General features: G+C 53.8%; 2 protein-coding genes across 2 annotated transcripts; both read left to right on the top strand.

Annotated features, from left to right (window-relative positions):
* Positions 1-3,178: 3,178 nt before the first annotated feature.
* Positions 3,179-5,572, top strand: FOXC2 (forkhead box C2). The gene has a single exon (NM_001193072.4). The coding sequence runs from the start codon at positions 3,179-3,181 to the stop codon at positions 4,685-4,687; it is 1,509 nt and encodes a 502-aa protein (NP_001180001.3). The 3' UTR covers positions 4,688-5,572.
* Positions 5,573-9,125: 3,553 nt separating this feature from the next.
* FOXL1 (forkhead box L1) lies at positions 9,126-17,040 on the top strand. The gene has a single exon (XM_005218762.5). The coding sequence runs from the start codon at positions 14,101-14,103 to the stop codon at positions 15,139-15,141; it is 1,041 nt and encodes a 346-aa protein (XP_005218819.1). The 5' UTR covers positions 9,126-14,100; the 3' UTR covers positions 15,142-17,040.
* The last annotated feature ends 2,906 nt before the right edge of the window (positions 17,041-19,946 follow it).

Genomic DNA, 19,946 nt, shown 5'->3' on the forward strand with positions numbered 1-19,946 from the left:
GTATCTTCTGCTGTTATCGTCGCTTATTATTCTAGTGATGCACGGGGCCCTCTGGGGCCCGATTAGGCTTTCAGCTCACTGACAGCAAGGTCAAGAATGGTAAAAATCAGCAGCCTCCAATCCAAAATACTTTGGCAGGAAAAAGAAAAGATCGGAAACATGGTTTTTGCAAAGTCCAGGTGTGTGGAAGGTGTTGTTTTAATAACCTGAACAAACATCTCTCCCGGAGTCCTACTGAGCAGAGAAGAAACCTAATTCCAGGGGCAAAGGAAAATGTCTCTCTCACCTCTTCTGTCTTGATTATAAGGACTTTTTCCCTCCCGCCCCACTTTTTTTTTTTTTTTTTTTTTTGCATTGGGGGGATAATTTAGGCAGTTCAGCCTAGTTCTTTTCAGATGTCATTGGTTTAAACCTGGACACCCTTGTAAACAGAAACTCAGAAACTGCCATTTTGGGATTTATTTTCCGTGGTCCTTAGCTATTTTGGTTTTTGTCCTGTGATGTGATAAGGCTTTAAAAATTTTTTTAAACGCACCTCAAAAAGCAGAGTAAATAATATTCCTGCAGGAAGTCTACAGACTGAGGGGTGTTTCCTGATCAATAGTTTGCATTTCCAGTAAAATTGTGAGAACTTGGGCTGCCTGTCACATAGTCGAGGAGAAAGACACTTTTTGCTAAAGGTTTTTTTTTTTTTTTTTTCCTTTTTTAATGGATGTGAAAATACTAGAGGTATGAAAAAATAATAAAGTTGTAGTGGAAGCTGGAGAGGTGGGAGTTCAAACCATTCACCTGTGAGTGGAAGAGTGGGCAGCCTCATTTTACTTCGTTGCCCCCCTAAAAATCAAATTTGAGAAAGAACCCAGAGTGCCCATAAAAAATGGAGTGAATGTTTCAGAAGCAGAATATTCTAGGTAATAGGAATCTATTTTGTAATAAATACTTTTCCTTTGATTTTTAATTTATCAGGACATAATACCATTCATTGGTAACGAACGTAAGTATTTTTCTTTTGTTCCGTTTTTGAAAATGAATGAAGTGTCCCCAGCGCCTTATATTCACCTCTCCAAAAGCTAAGGCTGACGGTAGATTCTCGAAAACCCTTTTCTTGGGGATCTTATAAACAACTGATGGGGACAGTGAGGAGGGGAAAAGGAATCCTGAAATACAAAAGTTTTATCCGAAGTCTTCTTCCACTACCCAACCGGATAGACAACTTCCAGAAGAATTCTGACCAGCGTTTAGCCGTCACAGAGTGTCCTGCCCTTCGGGGAAGCGAGCGAAAGGGGACCTGATTATTCGAGGTGCTGAAGAAATAAATACTCAGTGCACAAATAAACAAACTTCCCGGGATTCCTCGAGAGAAGGAGAAAGCTCTGAAGGGCGAGGATCTCCGAGTCGCTCTAGGTTCGTATCCAGAATAATACCGTCTCCCGAGGTGTCTTGAACCATTTGCAGTCGCTTGCCCCATCCTCGCACGGAGCCGGGGTGCCCAGATCACCTTATCAAACCGCAGCCAAACAAAAAAGACTAACATACAGAAAATCAACTCGGAGACTCCCGAGGGGGCTTCGCCAGGAGCGGGAGGCGGGGGCTGCGCGCGGGGCTGAGGGTTTCTGCCGGCGGGGCCGCGGTCGGGAGCCCGCGCCACGGACGCGCGTCCCCGACGAAGCCCCCACCGACTGCGGCTCGGGTTTCTCCTCGCGGGCAGGGGAGCCCAGCTCTGCCGCAGGGCCGGGTGGCTGGTGCATTGTTCCCGGCTTCGGGGAGCGCGGGAGTCAGCCTGTCAAAGGGAATTTATCTCTGGGAAAAGGGAGCGACGCGGCGAGGCTGGGGTTGGTGGGCTACGAGCGTCTACGCCGGAGGGCAGAGGGGGAGATGAGCAGAATTATTTCCCTCTCTTCCCCAAACCCCACAACACAGCAACCGATGTCGGGGATGCTTTACCGAATCCACGGCGAGTTTAGAGGATTATATTCTGGAGGCATCGCTACGTTCCCCACTTCGCTTATCTGCCTATATCCCCTATAGACGCCTGGGCCTGCCTCCTCAGGTAGGGGTGAGGGGCACTCGGTTTCTATAATTCGCCTCTTAAACATTTATAGGTTATTCTTGACGGCCCTGAACCTGAAAACTCCCCGTTGATTATTAATTATTTGCTTAAATAATGACCACATCCAGAGGAGGCCTCTCCATTCCAATTCAACACATTTACTTGGAATCCATTACACCTGGGCCCCCCACAATTAGGAAATCTAATTATTCGCCTCATCACTCATTAATAAGAAAAACAGTCCCAGGTTCTTTGCTACTTACAAGGTCTTTGGGGAGATATTGGACTACATTAATCAATTCGATTTTATATCTCAAACTCACTTTTATCTGCAAAGGAGCGCCAATTTTTTTTTTTTTTGCTCTGGGCACGTGGGCCCATTAACCAAAATGTGATAATAAAATAAATTTTAATAAGATATAACTCTTTTTAAGGAAAAAAAAATCTTTTCAAGTTAAGACTGGGCTGCAGGAAAGTCTGGTTCTGCGCGGCTGGGTCTTAGAGCCGACGGATTCCGGCGCTCATCGTCCTGATTGGTTCCAAGTCCCCACAGCGGCCGTCTTATTGGTCCAAAGTTCCCGGAGGGGGCGTGGCCGGGGGAAAGTAAAACCTCGCTTTCTCCAAGAAGACTTTTGAAACTTTTCCCATTCCCTAAAAGGGACTTTGCCTCTTTTTCCGGGCTCGGCAGGGCAGCACTCTGGACCCCGGCTCGCCGACCCTCAGGGCTGCCGATTTGCTGAGGGGGGGGGCTTGGATAGCCGCCTTCCTTTCCTGACGCGGACCGAGCGGCCTGCCTTGGTCCACCGCGCGCGCGGCGTCTCCGCTTGGTCCCCGGCCGCCCGCCGAGTCCCGGGAACAAGCGAGGAGTGAGCCGGGGCCGGCGCTGCGTTCGCCGGGGCGCGCCTTCCAAGATGCTGCTCCGCCCGGTCCGCTGAAAGCGAGCGCCCCTTCCCGACCCGAAGGCGGGCGCCCCGCGCCGGCGCCTCCTCCAGCTCACCCCTGAGGCTTCCAGGCGCCCGGGGCTCCCCCCACCGGCTCCCTTCTTTCCTCTCTCGCTCGCGCTCGCTCTCGTAGGGCCTTCCTCGCGGTCCGTGCGCGCAGGCGGTGGCTAGCCGTCTCGGACGCAGCATGCAGGCGCGCTACTCTGTGTCCGACCCCAACGCCCTGGGAGTGGTGCCCTACTTGAGCGAGCAGAATTACTACCGCGCGGCGGGCAGCTACGGAGGCATGACCAGCCCCATGGGCGTCTACTCGGGCCACCCGGAGCAGTACGGCGCGGGCATGGGCCGCTCCTACGCGCCGTATCACCACCACCAGCCCGCGGCGCCCAAGGACCTGGTGAAACCGCCCTACAGCTACATCGCGCTCATCACCATGGCCATCCAGAACGCGCCGGAGAAGAAGATCACCCTGAACGGCATCTACCAGTTCATCATGGACCGCTTCCCCTTCTACCGGGAGAACAAGCAGGGCTGGCAGAACAGCATCCGCCACAACCTCTCGCTCAACGAGTGCTTCGTCAAGGTGCCCCGCGACGACAAGAAACCTGGCAAGGGCAGCTACTGGACCCTGGACCCGGACTCCTACAACATGTTCGAGAACGGCAGCTTCCTGCGGCGCCGGCGGCGCTTCAAGAAGAAAGACGTGCCCAAGGAGAAGGAGGAGCGCGCCCACCTCAAGGAGCCGCCCCCGGCGGCGTCCAAGGGCGCTCCGGCCGGTCCCCCTCTAGCGGACACCCCCAAGGAGGCCGAGAAGAAGGTGGTGATCAAGAGCGAGGCGGCGTCGCCGGCGCTGCCGGTCATCACCAAGGTGGAGACACTGAGCCCCGAGAGCGCGCTGCAGGGTAGCCCGCGCAGCGCGGCCTCCACGCCCGCCGGCTCCCCTGACGGCTCGCTGCCGGAGCCCCACGCGGGCGCGCCCAACGGGCTGCCCGGCTTCAGCGTGGAGAATATCATGACGCTGCGAACGTCGCCGCCCGGCGGCGAGCTGAGCCCCGCGGCCGGGCGCGCGGGCCTGGTGGTGCCGCCGCTGGCGCTGCCCTACGCCGCCGCGCCGCCAGCCGCCTATGGCCAGCCGTGCGCGCAAGGCCTGGAGGCTGCGGGCGCCGGGGGCTACCAGTGCAGCATGCGCGCCATGAGCCTGTACACCGGGGCCGAGCGGCCGGCGCACATGTGCGTCCCGCCCGCTCTGGACGAGGCCCTCTCGGACCACCCGAGCGGCCCCACATCGCCCCTAAGCGCCCTCAACCTCGCCGCCGGCCAGGAGGGCGCGCTCGCCGCCTCCGCTGGCCACCACCACCAGCATCACGGCCACCACCACCCGCAGGCGCCGCCGCCCCCGCCGGCTCCCCAGCCGCAGCCGGCGCCGCAGCCCGGGGCTGCCGCGGCCCAGGCGGCCTCCTGGTATCTCAACCACAGCGGGGACCTGAACCACCTTTCCGGCCACACGTTCGCGGCCCAGCAGCAGACTTTCCCTAACGTCAGGGAGATGTGCAACTCCCACCGGCTGGGGATTGAGAACTCGACCCTCGGGGAACCCCAGGTGAGCAGCAACGCGAGCTGTCAGCTGCCCTACAGATCCACGCCATCCCTCTACCGCCACGCGGCTCCGTACTCCTATGACTGCACGAAATACTGACCTGTCCCGGCCCTCCTCTGCCCTGGCCCGCTCCGGCTTCGCCTCCCAGACGCGACCCTCTCAGACAATTCAGGCTGCAGAGACGCAAAAAGAACCAAAACTTGCCCACCGCTTTTTCCGCAGACCCGGGAGCAGAGAGAGCGCGCATGCCAGCCTCCGCCCTCTGCGAAGCTGCAGGTAACTTTAACTCGCCGCCCCGTTTCTGAGATCCCAAGAAGCCCCAGTACAGGGACGCGGCCCAACGAAATGAATAATGATTTAAAAATCCCCCCCCCCGCCTTCCAAGATGGCTGTGCTCACTGCTCCATTCGGGGTTTCAAAAATTATAACTTATGGACCAAATCCCATAGCGACCCAGTAATGACTCTCTGTAGAGACCCCCATAGGTCTATGGGGGTCTCTATAGATTATGTATGTGCTGTGTGTAATTTTAAATTTCTCTAACCGTGCTGTACAAGTGTGTGGATTTGTAATCAGGCTATTTTTTGTTGTTTTTCAGAGCCATTAATATAATATTTAAAGTTGAGTTCACTGGATAATTTCTCATCTTGCCCGACCATTTCTAACTGCCAAAGTGAAAATTCAAGAAACCTATGTGGGGTTTCCTCCCTTCCCTGTACAATTATGAGACATAATTCTTTTCCCAGTTGTAGGTCTTTTACAAAACAAGAAAATAATTTATTTTGTTGTTGTTGGCGGATAAAGAAGTCAAGTATCTGATACTTTTTATTTACAAAGTGTGATGGTGATGTATCGTAGATTCCTCCCCCAGCATTCCTAAAAGAAAAAAAAAAAAACACTAAAAATTTAACTTCACCTGTGTTTGTCTTATGTGGTCTTAATTGTTGTACTTGCCTTAAAATAAACCCATGTTGTTTTTCTGCCCAAAGTCCGGACAGTGTGTTTGTATTCTCAAATTTTAAAAAATGAGGTGTGGTCACCAATCCACCTGTTTTGATTATTTTTGTTACACAGGTGGGTAAATGTGTAGACATCTACAGATGAGCACAGAGGACTGCGGGAACTCCCCTATTGTCCTGCTAGTGTCAGAAAAGGCTTTTGATTAATTCAGAATCCCCCCCTGACCCAGGCAATTGAGAACCAGTCCTGGTTGGATGTGGCTGCCTGAAGGGCTGTGAGCCGTAATGACATTTGCTGTAATGCATTTTGTTAAATGCAGAAAAACATGCCAATAGTCAAAACAAACACTACCATTCCATCCCAATGTCCAACCAGCTCCAATTTAGGAGGTGAGGGAGGGGAAGATAAACATTTTCCATTAGCTACCAGCGAACCAGGGGGAATCCTGCTTTTCCTCAATTTCCTAAAATGCGGGCTTCCTTCCGCACGTTAATAGTTTTCCAGAAAAGGATCTGAACCAGGATTTTGAAAATCCAAAGGGGATTGATTCTGTACCATTTAATGACGGTCCCTGGGAGTGGCCAGATCAGAGGTGAATTTGAGACCTCTCTACTTCTGGATTTGATTTCTTAATCTTTACCCTATTGCAGTGAAAAACTTTAAAGCCTCATAGCGCTTCAAAAATAATTTACAATGCTTTTAGAGTTTTAAATTTGTCAGACTTTACAAGATTTTAAATGACAGATGACTTTTCAATTTTGATATCTCGTCCTTAAAATTTTAAATAGCAACACAGCCTCTGTGAGGTACAGCTGCGGGGGGAAATGGCTTTACTATCTGTTTCACTGGCTGAACCCCTCCTGGTCTCTCTGTGTGTGACTTTGGGGTCCAGAGCTCCAAACTGGGAATGTGTTTCCCACCCCAGCAGGTGAGCTGTAACCTTCCCTGGAGTGCAGCTCCCTGAACTTAACACTTCAGGAGATAATGATTTTCCTGGATACGGTGGCCTTGAATGTAACCTGGGTATTCTGTTGTTTTTAACATGCCATTTTGTCTCTGTATTATGCTGAAATAGCACTGGGGAAAGTTTGAGCATAATAATTTCCCCCATATGTGCAACACAGATTCTTTCAATCTATGGCCCCAGAGGTGGCAGCTGGTTAAGACATGAGGGCTGCATTTTACTCCTTTTTGTGACCGCAGGAGGGGTGAGCCAAGGTGCTTGGTGCTTAGTGAGTGGGAAGGACCAGAAACAGAGAGGGAGAGACCCCGGAGACCATTCTCTGAGCGGCAGAATCAGGCCGCAGATCGCTGCTTGCGGCTCAGGGCACTGGGGTTTCACTTTCCTCCCCTTTAGGAGAGGGTTCTAGCGGGTTCTTCTTCCCCAGATGTTTTAGAGAGTCCTCCCTGAAAGCCTTATCTCACCTTAAGATCTGGAACTCAAAGGAGGTCTCAGAGACACAGGGAAAACAACGGAGAGAGAAGTGGAACCCACCGGTCAGACACCTGATCTGTCATGACACCCGCTGGGGTCTCCTACCTTTGCGAAAGTCTCTTAAAGAAGTCCCCGCTGTGCGTGGGCCGCTCACCTGACCGGGTAGCTCCAGAAGGCCATGGAGCCCAGGGCGAGGGCCCTTTCCAGTCCCCTAGGAACCTGGGCACCTGGGGAATGTGTTGGGAGCGTCACCCGGGGCCTCTGGAGGCCGTGGGGTGGAGGCGAGTCAGAGCCTGGGGCGCGCGGAGGCCGGCGAGTGCGGGGCCCGGCGCGGCTCTCGGAGCCAGGCCCAGCCCCGGCCTTCGGCCTTCGGCAGCCCGCGCGGCCACCGGGCTCCGCGGCCTGGGGCGCCCGTCGCTCTGCGGAGTAGGAAGGGCAAGCCGACTAGGCTGAGCGCAGAGCCGAGGCACCGCCGGTGGCCTTGCTGGTCTTCGCGTCTGCCGCTGGAGAGCACAAACGGCGCGCGACGCGGGGCGGAGGACCCAGGGCGGGGGACGTCCTGGCCCCACGGATCCATCCACACGCAGCTCCTTCCCCCGCCGTTCTCCTCGGGAGTCCCGGGGCCTTGGAGGAACTGGGGAAAGGAGGCCGGGGCTGGAAGGGCCGGAATGCCCGTCTCAGGCTGCCAGGACTCCTTGCTTGGGCGGCTCTGCGGTCCACAGACGCAGTTTGCATGAAGCCGCGTGTGATAGCCATGTTTCTTCCTGACCCAGTAAGATACAGCTGGGCAGGTCTCAAAGATACTGCGAATAAAACAGAAGGGACCCGAGCACCATGACAGAGACCGTTTCCCATAGACATAACCCTGCGTCCCTCACTGGCCTTGGCTGGGTGGATTTTGTCTCTCCCCAGGGTCCGGTTTTGAGAGGTAAAGGCCGTCAGAGAGACCCAGTGGCCTTTGAGTACCCTGGTTCTCAGTCCTGGAGGGGCCGCAACTGGAGTAGCCTCTGCTTCTTGTGAGACTCAGAGAGCTTTTATCCAAAGCTGAGAGCTGGGCCTCTCTCCCGCGGCCAGATTTGGGTCTACGGCCTGGCGGCCCTCACTGCCCTGGTCCAAGTGGCTTGTCCCGGAAGACGCCAAAATCGGTGTCCATGTGCACTCTCAAATTGCTGGAGCAGTGGGCTAGGGGGTCATAGGAGCACATCTCGCCGTGTGAACAGGTACCTTTCTTTCCTGGCCTCAGTCTTCTCATCTGTAAAATGAGCAGGTGAGTGCAAGGGCAGTGCTGGCTGCCGGGTGTGCTTTTTCCTTCATCCTCAGCTCCTGCGATGGGCCCTCACTTAGCCTCGCTCCTGTGCTCTGCTCCTAAGAGGTAACGACCAGAAGTTAAAGGGAGAAGAAAATTCAGGGTCCCAGGAACATCACCATTTGGCTCATAGATCTTTGGGGGTCCACCTCCTCCCCTTTACCCAAGACTGCCTGGAAGGTTGTCTCTGAGCCCAGGAGAGGTTGGTGAGCTTCACCCGAAGTACAGAGCAGAGTTCCCAGGTCCCTGGAGGCTGAGTGGTCACTGCCTCCAACCTCATCTCCATCCTCAGCCCCAGCCCTCACCCAAAAAACCGGACAAGGGTTTTGAGCCAGGTTGGCCAATGGGAATGTATGTGCCAAATAGCTCAGTCGTATCCAATTCTTTGTAACCCTATGGACTGTAGTCTGCCAGGCTCCTTTGTCCGTGGGATTTTCCAGGAAAGGATCCTAGAGTGGGTTGCCATTTCCTTTTCTAGAAAAGCTTCCCGACCCAGGGGTAGAACCTGCATCTCTTGCATTGGCAGGCAGATCCTTTGCAGATGAGCCACCGGGAAAAGATTCCCCTGAAGAATGAACAGAAGGCACTGGGGGCTCAGAGCCTGTTCAGGGTGTCTCAGGGGATGTGACAACCTGCATTGTCCGGACCCTGGGCTCCTGCGCTCAGAGTGTAGGGTCAGTGGAGAAGTAGAGCTCTGAGGTTCAGCGCCTGTAGGTGCGGCCAAGCCAGGGGTGCTGGGAAGCCAGACTCCAGGTGAGTGGAACACACTGGTCAGAGCCACCCAGTGTGCCTGCTGGTACCACATACTTGAAATGCTTTCCCAAACTTTGAGAAGCATTCCCTGCCGGCCTCTGTCTTACATGGCCTCAGCTCACCAAGGCATCTGAGATGTTGCTTTTTGACAGAGGCATGTGAGAAAGAGGGGAAAGTTTCAGGCAGCTCCCAAGGCTGGGACCTCAGCTCATGCAAGGCTTTCTTTCTCCGCTGCGGCAGAGCTTCTGCTCTGCAGCAGAAGGACGGAGCTTGTGTGAAGTTTGGATCTCAAAGGTGTCTTACTGGTGTTACAGGTTTTGCTGTGTCAGGTCTGTGGGGCTTTATCCTGGGGCTTTGAGTGTGTGGAGGCTGAAACGCAGGAAGGGGGTGTGTGGACAGCTTGACAAGCTTGCTAGCATCCATGGTCCCTTTGAGGGGGATGGAGTTGGGGAGCACTTTGTGCTCTGTCCACATGCCCACCCAGGCTGGGAGGTCACCGAGGCCAGAGAGACACGCTGACCTCAGGGAGGCTCAGTGGCCCTTGACCTTGGGTCCTACCTTTCCAGCAAACCCTCTGGACACTCTCTGTGCCCTCATGTTATTTTTCCAGATGGTCTCCCCAGAGGAAATTTTTTCTCTAACCGGAACCCAACTCAACCAGAGCACCAACTCAAGCCCTACGCGCACAAGCCAGCTGAGGGTTCATGCACCTGGGGCATGTTACCTCAAGCTCTCTGAGCCCCTTTCTCAACTGAAAAAGTGACAGGACCAAGGAACCCAATACCCGTGTGCAAAGTGCTTCCAAACGTCCAGTCCATCGTAAGGACTGTTGCTATTAGGATGTACCTGGACAACCGAAGAGAAAGGAAACTTGGATCTCAATTAGCTGCGTACATCGAGCTACATGCTGATGTGCTTGGGCAAGGCAGTGCCCGGGCCCCAACTGCCCCTGCTCTTCGGGACTAAATCAGCATCAGCTGACCAGCCAGCCCTTACCTTCGTGGCTCACTTCCCCTGAGAGAAGCAGACGACACTGCTCCCCATCCTTTCAAAATGGGAGAGGAGAGCAAGGGAGGAAAGAGTCTCCCCGGTTTTGGCAGGGTGTAAGTGAGGACTCTGGGTCTCCTACTCAGGATGCCCGAAATCTCCCAGCTCTTGGGGGAGGGGCAGCACAGACCTCTCCTCTCCAGAGGGTTCCCCTTCCCCCAACCTTGATTACTCCAGACACACCTCTTAGCTTCTGTGCTCAACTGAGGGTGTCAGACCGCAGTGAACCCACCTTTGGAGGAAACCATGTGGATTCCAACCTGTGCTATTCACTACCTTCATTGTTTTCTGGTGCTCTCTGCCTGGCCTCAGTCTCCTCATCTGTAAAATGGGCAAATCCATCCTCCCATCTTCCGTAGATGGTGCCAGGGTTCTCAACAGAATTTCCACAGGGTCCTTGGCATCCACACACAGTAGCTATTATAAATGTGACTGTTTTCCTGTGTTTGGAACACTTCCTTTTGAAGACCTGAGGCAAGTCAAATTCCTGGCCTCAGTTTCCTGGTCTGCAGAATGGGAATGATTTCCTTAAAAGTTCTGTTTCTTAGGATTACTGTGAGAATGGAGTGACTTAATTCAAGGAAAGCACTTAGAAGAGTGCCAGTGCATAGTAATTCAAGACAGAATTAGCTATTAATGTTATCCTTATTCTCATCATTCTCAACATTTTAGGTTGTCAGTAAAGCGATCTTGCATCTTTTTAGCGCTACTCTTCTCAGACTTAAGGAAGAATCGTTCATTCACTCCACCTCTACACACACACACACACACACACACACACACACACACACACTGTTAACTGTCTTCACACTTAGAAAAGCGAGGCGGATAATCGGGAACACGACGCAGATTATGGTTCACTTGAATGTCAGCCTTCTTTATTTACCGGTGAAACAGAAGAAGGGCGTATGGGGGTGGGGCGCAAGAGCAGCCGCTCTCCCCCCACCCAGCCTTTGTCTGTGAGGCCTCTGTGGTCCCGGCTGGTTGCCTGACCAGCCCCAGGAGCAGGCTTCCTGCCAGGGCGCTGGGAATGGTTCGTCCCACGCTGAACCCAATTTGTTCTTGGGCCCCCGAGTTGGAACTGCCGCGGTCCTTCCGGAAGCATGATTTCTGGGAGACCCGCGCCCACTGACTTCACAGATGAATGCTTTTCCGGGATCTGAAGACTTCTGAACCTGCAGGGAACGGTCAGTGTCTCCATCTGGTTCTCTGAGTCACCCTGTCTCCCCGCCGTCTCCCAGGCTCGGCCGGTCTCCCAGTGAGAGTCTCCCGACAGAGCTTCCGCACGAGGGCGCATCCACACTCGGCTCTCGGCGCCTGTGTCCTGCGCTCCCCGGAAATAAGCCTCCGCTCGGGGCTCCTGCCGGCAGCGTCCTCGGCTTCGGTTACACACTTCACCTGGGAACCCAGGATCCGACCCCTCGCCGGAGCCGGGTTGGGGCGCCATGCAGGAGTTCTGTGGCCAGAACCTCCCAGAGAGGTTGCTAACTGCTGCCAGCACGTGGAGCGGGACGCGCCTCTCCAGACGGCCGCTAGAACTGGGGTTGTTTTTTCTTTACTATCAGTGCCCTGCCCACCAGCCGCGTGTGTCTCCGCCTGCGTCCCGCCCATGCCCAAATTGGGCGGTGTTTATCATTGTACGAATTCAAGCTCGGATTTGCCTCCTAGTTTAGAAGGAGCGCCGCGGTGGCGCGCCTCAGGCAGGGCTGTGCGTGCTGGACGCTGGGTGTCCGGAAAACTCCAGGGAGGGCTCGGGTCAGGAGGTGGGGGGCGAGGGACCGCGGAGCAACAGCAGTGAGTCTCTCGCTCTGGGTCTGTTGGGGCCGGCACCGAGGTTGGATGCAAACTTGAGCTTGCAGGAGGTGCGCTGATCTGGAGGGTTGGGGTGACTCTGGAGCCCGTGGAGCCCGTGGGCTGCAGAAGCGCCGACACTGAGGTTCTTTTTCCATCCCAGGATCGAAGGGGGGTGCTCCGATGAAAGCACCCCCTTTCTGGGGATCCAGAAAGAATACAGAGTCCCGCCCCCTCTTGGCTAGAGGGCCATCCTCGAGACCGAGGCGGGGACCAGCGGGACACTGGGCTTGAGTTAGACAAGCAGCGCTGGGGACAGGGGCCTGACCTGGCTCTCCCTCAAGCCCTGCCTGCACCCAAACCGGTTTTTCGACCCTGTCAGCGAGTTCCTTTTAGGTATTTCAACGGTCCCTGCTCCCCTATGGTCTCTCCGGAACCCCCAAACACAGACTTTACCTTCTGGATCCTCCATTTTAAAGTTGGGATTGTCCCTGCTTTTCCACGTTCAGAGATGGCCCGCGCCCCAGCAGCTGGTCCCCAGCATGGTGCTGCCTGTGTGCCAGTGGGACAGCCCTTAAGGGGTTAAGCAGCAAACGTGCCTTAAGGCACCTTTAGTGTCCTTCCTCAAGCCACCCCCACGTGCCATCTTCACCCCTCCCTCTTCTTCTTGGGCATCCACAGGGTTTACTCAATGAGATGTTAATTTAGTTATCCTGAGCTTTTTCTTTCTTTTAAAATATATCCAGCAAAGATCATAAACAGGAACTAGTCACGTTAAGTGCCAATCCACCCCCCTCCCCAAAGGCGGCAGAGTAGGGCAGACACCCCCTTCTAAATCAGCATCATCAAGGTTTTTGATTCAAACCAGGACGTGGCTAAATGTAAAATGAGTCAGGGTGGGGAGTGCTTACACCCCAGGGTGAGTGGGTGGGGTAGGGTGGGGTGGGGGGGAAGCTAGCAGGCTTCCCAAATGCTTAATGTAATCATGGGCCAGCTGCGTGCACTTGTAAAGTTGTTATAACCCCCTCCTTGTTATAAACAGGAAAGCGCAGAATATAAAGCAAGAGACCCGCATTCACAAATACCAGCTCTCCCGCGCCAGCTGCCAAATTCCCCTTTTATGGTGTTCCTCCTTGCAATCTCGGCCCCATCAGAAAGACCGTAGCTTCTCCCCCTCGATTCTCCAAAAGGGGTGATTTTGAAACTTGCCCCTAACCAAGCTGTGGACCCGCTACTGCACGCCTTTGCCAACTCTCAGTGCCCTGTGCCATCGGCATCGGAAAAGCTGGGGTCCTGGGGTCCTCTTCTTGGATCCCCAGGGAGCCCTAGGGGGGCAGGCCTGCCCATTTTTGGGATGCGAGGCCCCTGGGGAGCACACCCCACCCCCAGTTCCTCCAGGGTATCCTGAGGATGTCTCCCAGGAGGGCTGCATCCTCTTCTAATCAGACGTTCATCTATCTCCTCTCCCCTGCTAAAATATCTAAGAGCTCTCCAAGACCTCAGAAGGCATTTATGAGACTGTGTCATCTCTCCATCTCCTACTAAGCCTGGGAGAAGAAGAGGTCTTTTGTGGGAGGCCATGGGATTTCGGGGGCTCCCCTAGGCCATAGGTAAAACACCCCTGCGCCCCTCCCACCTCCACCTCCTCTTCCTGGCGGGGCAGACCCTGCTCCCGAGCCACCTCGATCCACATCCTGCCTGACTGACTGTGTGTGCTTACAGCGTCAAGGGGTGGACGTGATATTTCAAACATCAGATCAGTGCGTTTATATATTGGGTGCCCGGAAATTTTTCCAAATAAACACAGCTTGATTCAACTTGGGTGGGCGGACTTATCAACAGACTAATTCTATAAACAAATGAAGGAATAACCCTGAAACCGATTGGCTGGTATCAAAAAGACACGTGGAGGGAAAAGCTTGGAGTTTTTCAGCAATGAAATTTTAATTAATGTGGGTGGGCTGAGAACACAGCGACTGTTTATCATAGACAATTTATTTTCCAGCGCTAAGTCAACATATAATAGCAAACTTACAACAATTATTTAACATTTTTAAAGCCATGAAGAAGGGACAGAGCGCGGAGCGGCTGGGGAGAGCGGCAGAGCGGGAGGCAGACGCAGGGCAGGCTCCCCGGGAGGGCCCTTGCGGCGCGGGGCGCCGTCCCTAAGCCGCCCGGTCGCCGGCGTCACCGGGAGCGCAGCGCGGGCTCCCGCTCGCCATGAGCCACCTCTTCAGCCCCCGGCTGCCTGCTCTGGCCACCTCGCCCATGCTCTATCTGTACGGCCCCGAGAGACCCGGGCTGCCTCTGGCCTTCGCCCCTGCGGGCGCGCTGGCCGCCTCGGGCAGGGTGGAGCCCCCCCAGAAGCCTCCCTACAGCTACATCGCGCTCATCGCCATGGCGATCCAGGATGCGCCTGAGCAGAGGGTCACACTCAACGGCATCTACCAGTTCATCATGGACCGCTTCCCCTTCTATCACGACAACCGGCAGGGCTGGCAGAACAGCATCCGCCACAACCTCTCGCTCAACGACTGCTTCGTCAAGGTACCCCGCGAGAAAGGGCGGCCCGGCAAGGGCAGCTACTGGACACTGGACCCTCGATGCCTGGATATGTTCGAGAACGGCAACTACCGGCGCCGGAAGAGGAAGCCCAAGCCCGGCCCGGGGGGCCCGGAGGCCAAGCGGGTCCGCGCCGAGACGCAGGAGCGCGGCGCAGAGGCGCCGCCTGAGGTGCAGAGCGCCGGAGGGCGCCCCCGCCCCGCGACCCCCATCCAGGAAAGAGCGCCCGCGCGCCCCTCGCCCCTTCGGGAAGCCTCCTCTCCGCCGCCGGCGTCACTCCCCTGGCCCAGGCCCGGGTCCCCAGAGGGTGACGCGGGCGACACGCTCCAGGGCGCAGCGGCGGTGGCTGTCGGCCAGCCTGAGCGCACGGTGGACGGCCGGGGGACTCCTCCGCGCCCCGCCTCCCGCAGCTCTCCGAAGAGCTCGGACAAGTCCAAGAGCTTCAGCATAGACAGCATCCTGGCCCGACGGCAGGGGCAGAAGCCGACTGGAGGGGGCGAGCTCCTGGGGGTCGCCAAGCAGGGGCCCGGCGGCTGTCTGGGCGCCTCGCTTCTGGCCACCTCCTCCAGCCTCCGTCCGCCTTTCAACGCTTCTCTGATGCTCGACCCGCACGTCCAGGGTGGCTTCTACCAGCTCGGGATCCCCTTTCTCTCCTATTTCCCCCTGCAGCTCCCGGAAGCGGTGCTTCATTTCCAGTAAAGCAGACGGCGGCTCCTTTCCCTCGCCCAGGTCTGAGCTCCGTGTGACCGAGCAGGGCTTCCACCACTGGGAAAGAAGTCGCATTTTTAAATAAATGATTTCCTCTGCCTGCCTATGGATCGTGGGAAGTATTAGCATCCTCAGCTGCACGAGTGAGCACACTCCCCTGCCTCCTGCAAGACGGACCTTCCCAGAACCGGAGCAGCTTCGGAGATTGAAAAGACCCTGCCCACGCTGCGACTTGGGCATCTCAGACCTCCTACCGCAGGCACAGGAAAATTCCTTGAACCTTAGGTCAGTCTGATGGCATGATCTTCCACTAGCACCCAGACAGGTCCTGCGCGTCCGGAGGGAGTGGGGGAGGGCCCAGACAACCGGAGGGCAGACAGATGGCCGCAGTGTGGTCCTTTCTGTCTAGGAGCCACGGTCTGACCATCGCCAGCTCGCCTGTTACTGTGGCCCGGGCCTTGGCTTTTGACCCCACGGAGTGATGGGTGTTCACAGTTGGGTTTGTCCCTAAGGTTCAGGTGTGGGGACACCAGGGCCAACCTGTTTTTTAGGTTCTTTAGCAGATCCTAGGGCTTGGTGAGGACTTAGGACCATGTTCAGGCGGAAGCTGAGAGACCACACTTTCATTGTAAATAGAGAAATCTTCTCTCTTTTCCTTTTAGATAGTAAAAGGAACACACTATATTCTTTGGCCAAAAGCTTGATTCTTTTTACTATAAGGGTTGCCCTGTGAACGTCTGTATTAACAACCGCTGTTAAAAAAGTGCACTCTGTGTAACTTAGCATTTTGTTGCATTACAATAGATAGCTCAGTAGGTCCTTAGTCAATACACATGCTCTCCAACGCCTGCTACCAACCACAGACATCCTCCGTTCTCTTAGCTTTATTGTTTAAGGGGTCAAAACATTTCTAGGGACACCGGAAGTGCACGAGGGTTAGGGAATCTTGATTGTTGCCACGTTTTCCAGAACTGTGTAGTGAAGGACTATTTTTAATCTGAAGAGTTGGGTGAAACAAGCACACGGAAAGCAAGTGGAAGTAGGGATGGGTGAGCGCTCAGAAGAGCAAGGGAGTCCCCTGGGGTCTGCGGGGGTGGGGGAAGGGGTGGGAGCAGCTCTCCGGGTCCCCAGGAACAGCAGGCTTGGTGGGAGGCCCTCTGGCCAACTGCAGCCGCCTCCTCCCTCCAAGCGCCAGCCAGGCAGGCCCAGAGCCTGCAGTTAAACAAACACCTATGGAGGTGGCTGCCAGGCTGGGGCGAGGAGTGGGCGGGAGGGCAGGGGTCGGAGACAAAGATGTGGTTATGAAAACTGAGGTTTTCACAGCCCACTTCAGCTGGGAACTTTGGGGGAATGCATCTAAGCTCTCACGGTATCTCTTTGAGTTGTTGTGGCGGTTCTGAGACTCGATTTCCTGAACCTCCAAGCTATTTTAATTTTATCAAATGTGGGAAAAGCACAGTCAGTAGTTCCTGGAGGGAGGCGGAGATGGGTCTTTGAGATAATTTTTTAAAGCAGATTAAAGCAGTTTCCAGAACTTATATAAAAGTGAACACAAACTTCACATCCGAGAGCCTGTTGGTTCATATGCTGGAAAGGATATGTCAGACAAACAGAATAATTTAAGAGTTAGCAAGCACAGAGCTGACTGAGAATTCATGCTGAAGGCCATTTGCTACTGACCCCCAGGAGCATCCATGTCTGAGTTCTGCCCGGGCTGGTGGAAACACTGTGGTGGGCGAGCTTTGGGGTCCTTGATGTTAAGAACTCTGATGAACCATGCTGAGATCCAAGATCACTGTGATTAACTTACAATGTGCTGGAAGGGCCATTGTTGGCTATTTTGTTATCCTGAAGTCTCAACCTCTGTGAATAAAGTTGTTTTTTCATTAACCTCTCAGGGACTGGTTCAGTGGATTACTAGGGGGAACAAGCAGTGTAACAGGAAAGGGGAGACTGGGATCATATCTGGGAACCCCAGCAGTGTTTCCCAGGTTCTGGCTTCTGAGGGAGGAGGGCTCGTGCGTGGACTGGAGGGCAGGACGGAAAGCCCCAGGACTGGAAGGTGTTGCCTGAGGGTCCCCAATAAGATGAAGATTCTGCTGAGTGGGATATTCTTTTAATGTTTTCTCTTTATGTTTGATTTGCTATCTTTTGTTAACGTATGATGCCTCATTTCTGGAGAAGCAAATATTCTAATACTGTCATTTACAAAGGATGGCATCTTAGAGTTACAATTCCAAAAAGCATAGTACAGACATTATTTTTCTGGCATAGAAGGAAAAAGGCAGGAGTATGTGTCACTCCGTCAGTATTTATACATACATAAAGAGGAATTCTCTTACCTCAGCCCCTCATTCATCTGGTTGAGGAAAGCATACAGAAATGGACAGTGGGGTCATCTTCTGTGGATTCTACACAATTCCGTGTGCGCTACTCCCTGCTAAGGAGAAAGAGGTGCTTTGGGACTTAGGGATCCAAATAGCTGTTCTAATGTCCCAGTTTTAGTCCTGTGCTCCTGATTGTGGATCAGTGAGACCAAGAACAGGTTTCCAGTCTTAATAAAAGCAAAATCAGTGAGATTTTGAGTAAACCGGAAGCAACCATATTGTCCTGTTCTTGGGCAATGCAAAGTCTGCCTCTATGTTCTCGTCTACACAAAAGGAACAGATTCTGTTTCCTGTAGGTGACCTTTCTCTTGTGTACACACACACACACACACACACACACGCGCACGAGTACACTGAACATAATGGGGGATATGGCAGGTGTATGTACAATGATAAGTAAGTGTATATGTATGTATGTACACATGTACATATCTGTATATGTGTATATATACGTGTGTATGTATACTTTCTACACACACAAATGGTCAGAAATTCATCTTTTTTGCGTAGTTGAGACAGATAGACTCGGATCAAATGCTGATTTCTTTTAGAATAACCCAAGTACTGGCACTTTTGGAAAGATTTTGTTTTGCTATAGAATTTGAACAAGGAATTATTTAGTTTTTTGCACGATTATAGTGAAACTAACCGGAGAAGGCAATGGCATCCCACTCCAGTACTAGAGTCAGACATGACTGAGCGACTTCACTTTCACTTTTCACTTTCATGCACTGGAGAAGGAAATGGCAACCCACTCCAGTGTTCTTGCCTGGAGAATCCCAGGGATGAGGAAGCCTGGTGGGCTGCCGTCTCTGGGGTTGCACAGAGTCAGACACGACTGAAGCGACTTAGCAGCAGCAGCAGCAGTGAAACTAACAAAGACATTATAAGAGAGTCTTGGAAGACATACACATCTGAGACCTTTACTTCCTGGACTCTTGCAAGGGTTTGGGGATTCTGCAAAGGCCTTTGTGTTTTCCTTTCTTGGGTATTTCCTGGCTCCTGTGGAAGCTGATGGCCTCCTGGTTCTCACATGCCCCACAAGGTTTTCCAGAACCGGAGGAACAGGATATGTCTGCCATTTTCCAGTACAATCGCACCTCTCTGGAAAGGAGCCTACCTGCGGTCTCTAGCGTTTCACTAAGAGTGCTCATTGTCTATCCACGTGTGGGTTAATGAATCAGCCACACTGGATTTTATTGTTACAGCCGAAGGCCGGAGCCCGTGGCCAGGAACGCACACGCCTGTGTGAGCGTCATAACTCGGTGTGCTTCACAGCAGCTAGAATCTTATTTCCATGAAGCAGGGGTTGTTTCATACAGTCAAAAATATACATGATCATAATCCAGCTTCATTATTAAAATTGAAGAGCATGAGTTTGTTGGAAAAGTAAAACCTTTATTTTTAATCCACATTTCAAGCAATTTGTATACCTGAATACCCAAGTGGCAAGTTCTCATCTACATTTGTCTTTTGTCTTTGCCCCAGACTCGGGGTTCTGCAGGGTCAGACAGATCCCCATAGATGGTACAGTGACCTAGAGAGGGTCACAGTGAGTGGTGGGGCCTGGGCCCAACTGGGCAAAGATTTGTCACAACTTCCCTTTTCTATCAGTGTGAAAATCAGGGTTCCAGGAGGAAACAGAACCTGACTTAGATGAGCCACTGGAAGGAGACTGGGGTGGAAGGACTCTTTTCAGGGGAGTGGGCGGAATGAGTGTAGATGCGGCCACAGCACTGACAGGAGCGGAGTAGGGACACCCAACTCGTCTTCTGTCTTCCACCCTCACCATGGTGCTTCCGATGGCTAAACCCACCAGAAGTCCAGCCTACAGGGAGCCCAGGTAACAGCAGTCCATAGGGGTTAGCCTGTAGGGGCAGAGAAGGGTACAGAACATGCCACAGTGGGGACAATTCCAACAGAGCATGGCCAGGACAGTGGGCAGGGGGTCTTTCCTCTGGAACCTGGACCACACTGTTGACGTCCAAGGGCCAAGATCAGAATGTCTTACTGAGTTGCTGGGGCCTGGGATGACTGCACATAGTTTGTATCCGTTTGTGTTTGTCAAGCATTTAAAACAAAGCTGTTCCTTCCTGGGTAGTAGGCAGAACATGACAGATGCTGGCTAACTCTTCCAGAACCTGTGGCCCACATGCTGGTGTGGGTGTCCTCCAGCCGGAGTCCAGAGGAGGGAGATGAAGGGAGTATCCCAGCCCAGCAACATCGAGGTTGGGCCTCTGGGAAGGGGGGTGGCCCCCTGCTGCTCACAAGCCCATGTCACCCTGGACAACACCTAGCTTACAGCTGGACTCAGGTCCCCATCCTGTGCAAAGTGAACATTGCGCATACCCTTCTCCCGGGGTCACACTTCTTTCCCAGGCAGTGGTCACCTTCTTCTGCTCCACACAT

Source organism: Bos taurus, chromosome 18 (genome assembly GCF_002263795.3).
Source record: "Bos taurus isolate L1 Dominette 01449 registration number 42190680 breed Hereford chromosome 18, ARS-UCD2.0, whole genome shotgun sequence".
In the NCBI taxonomy this organism is placed as follows: Eukaryota; Metazoa; Chordata; class Mammalia; order Artiodactyla; family Bovidae; genus Bos; species Bos taurus.

Excerpts from the sequence above, each read along its gene's own strand:
- FOXC2 (NM_001193072.4), top strand. The coding sequence starts at position 3,179 with ATGCAGGCGCGCTACTCTGTGTCCGACCCCAACGCCCTGGGAGTGGTG.
- FOXL1 (XM_005218762.5), top strand. The coding sequence starts at position 14,101 with ATGAGCCACCTCTTCAGCCCCCGGCTGCCTGCTCTGGCCACCTCGCCC.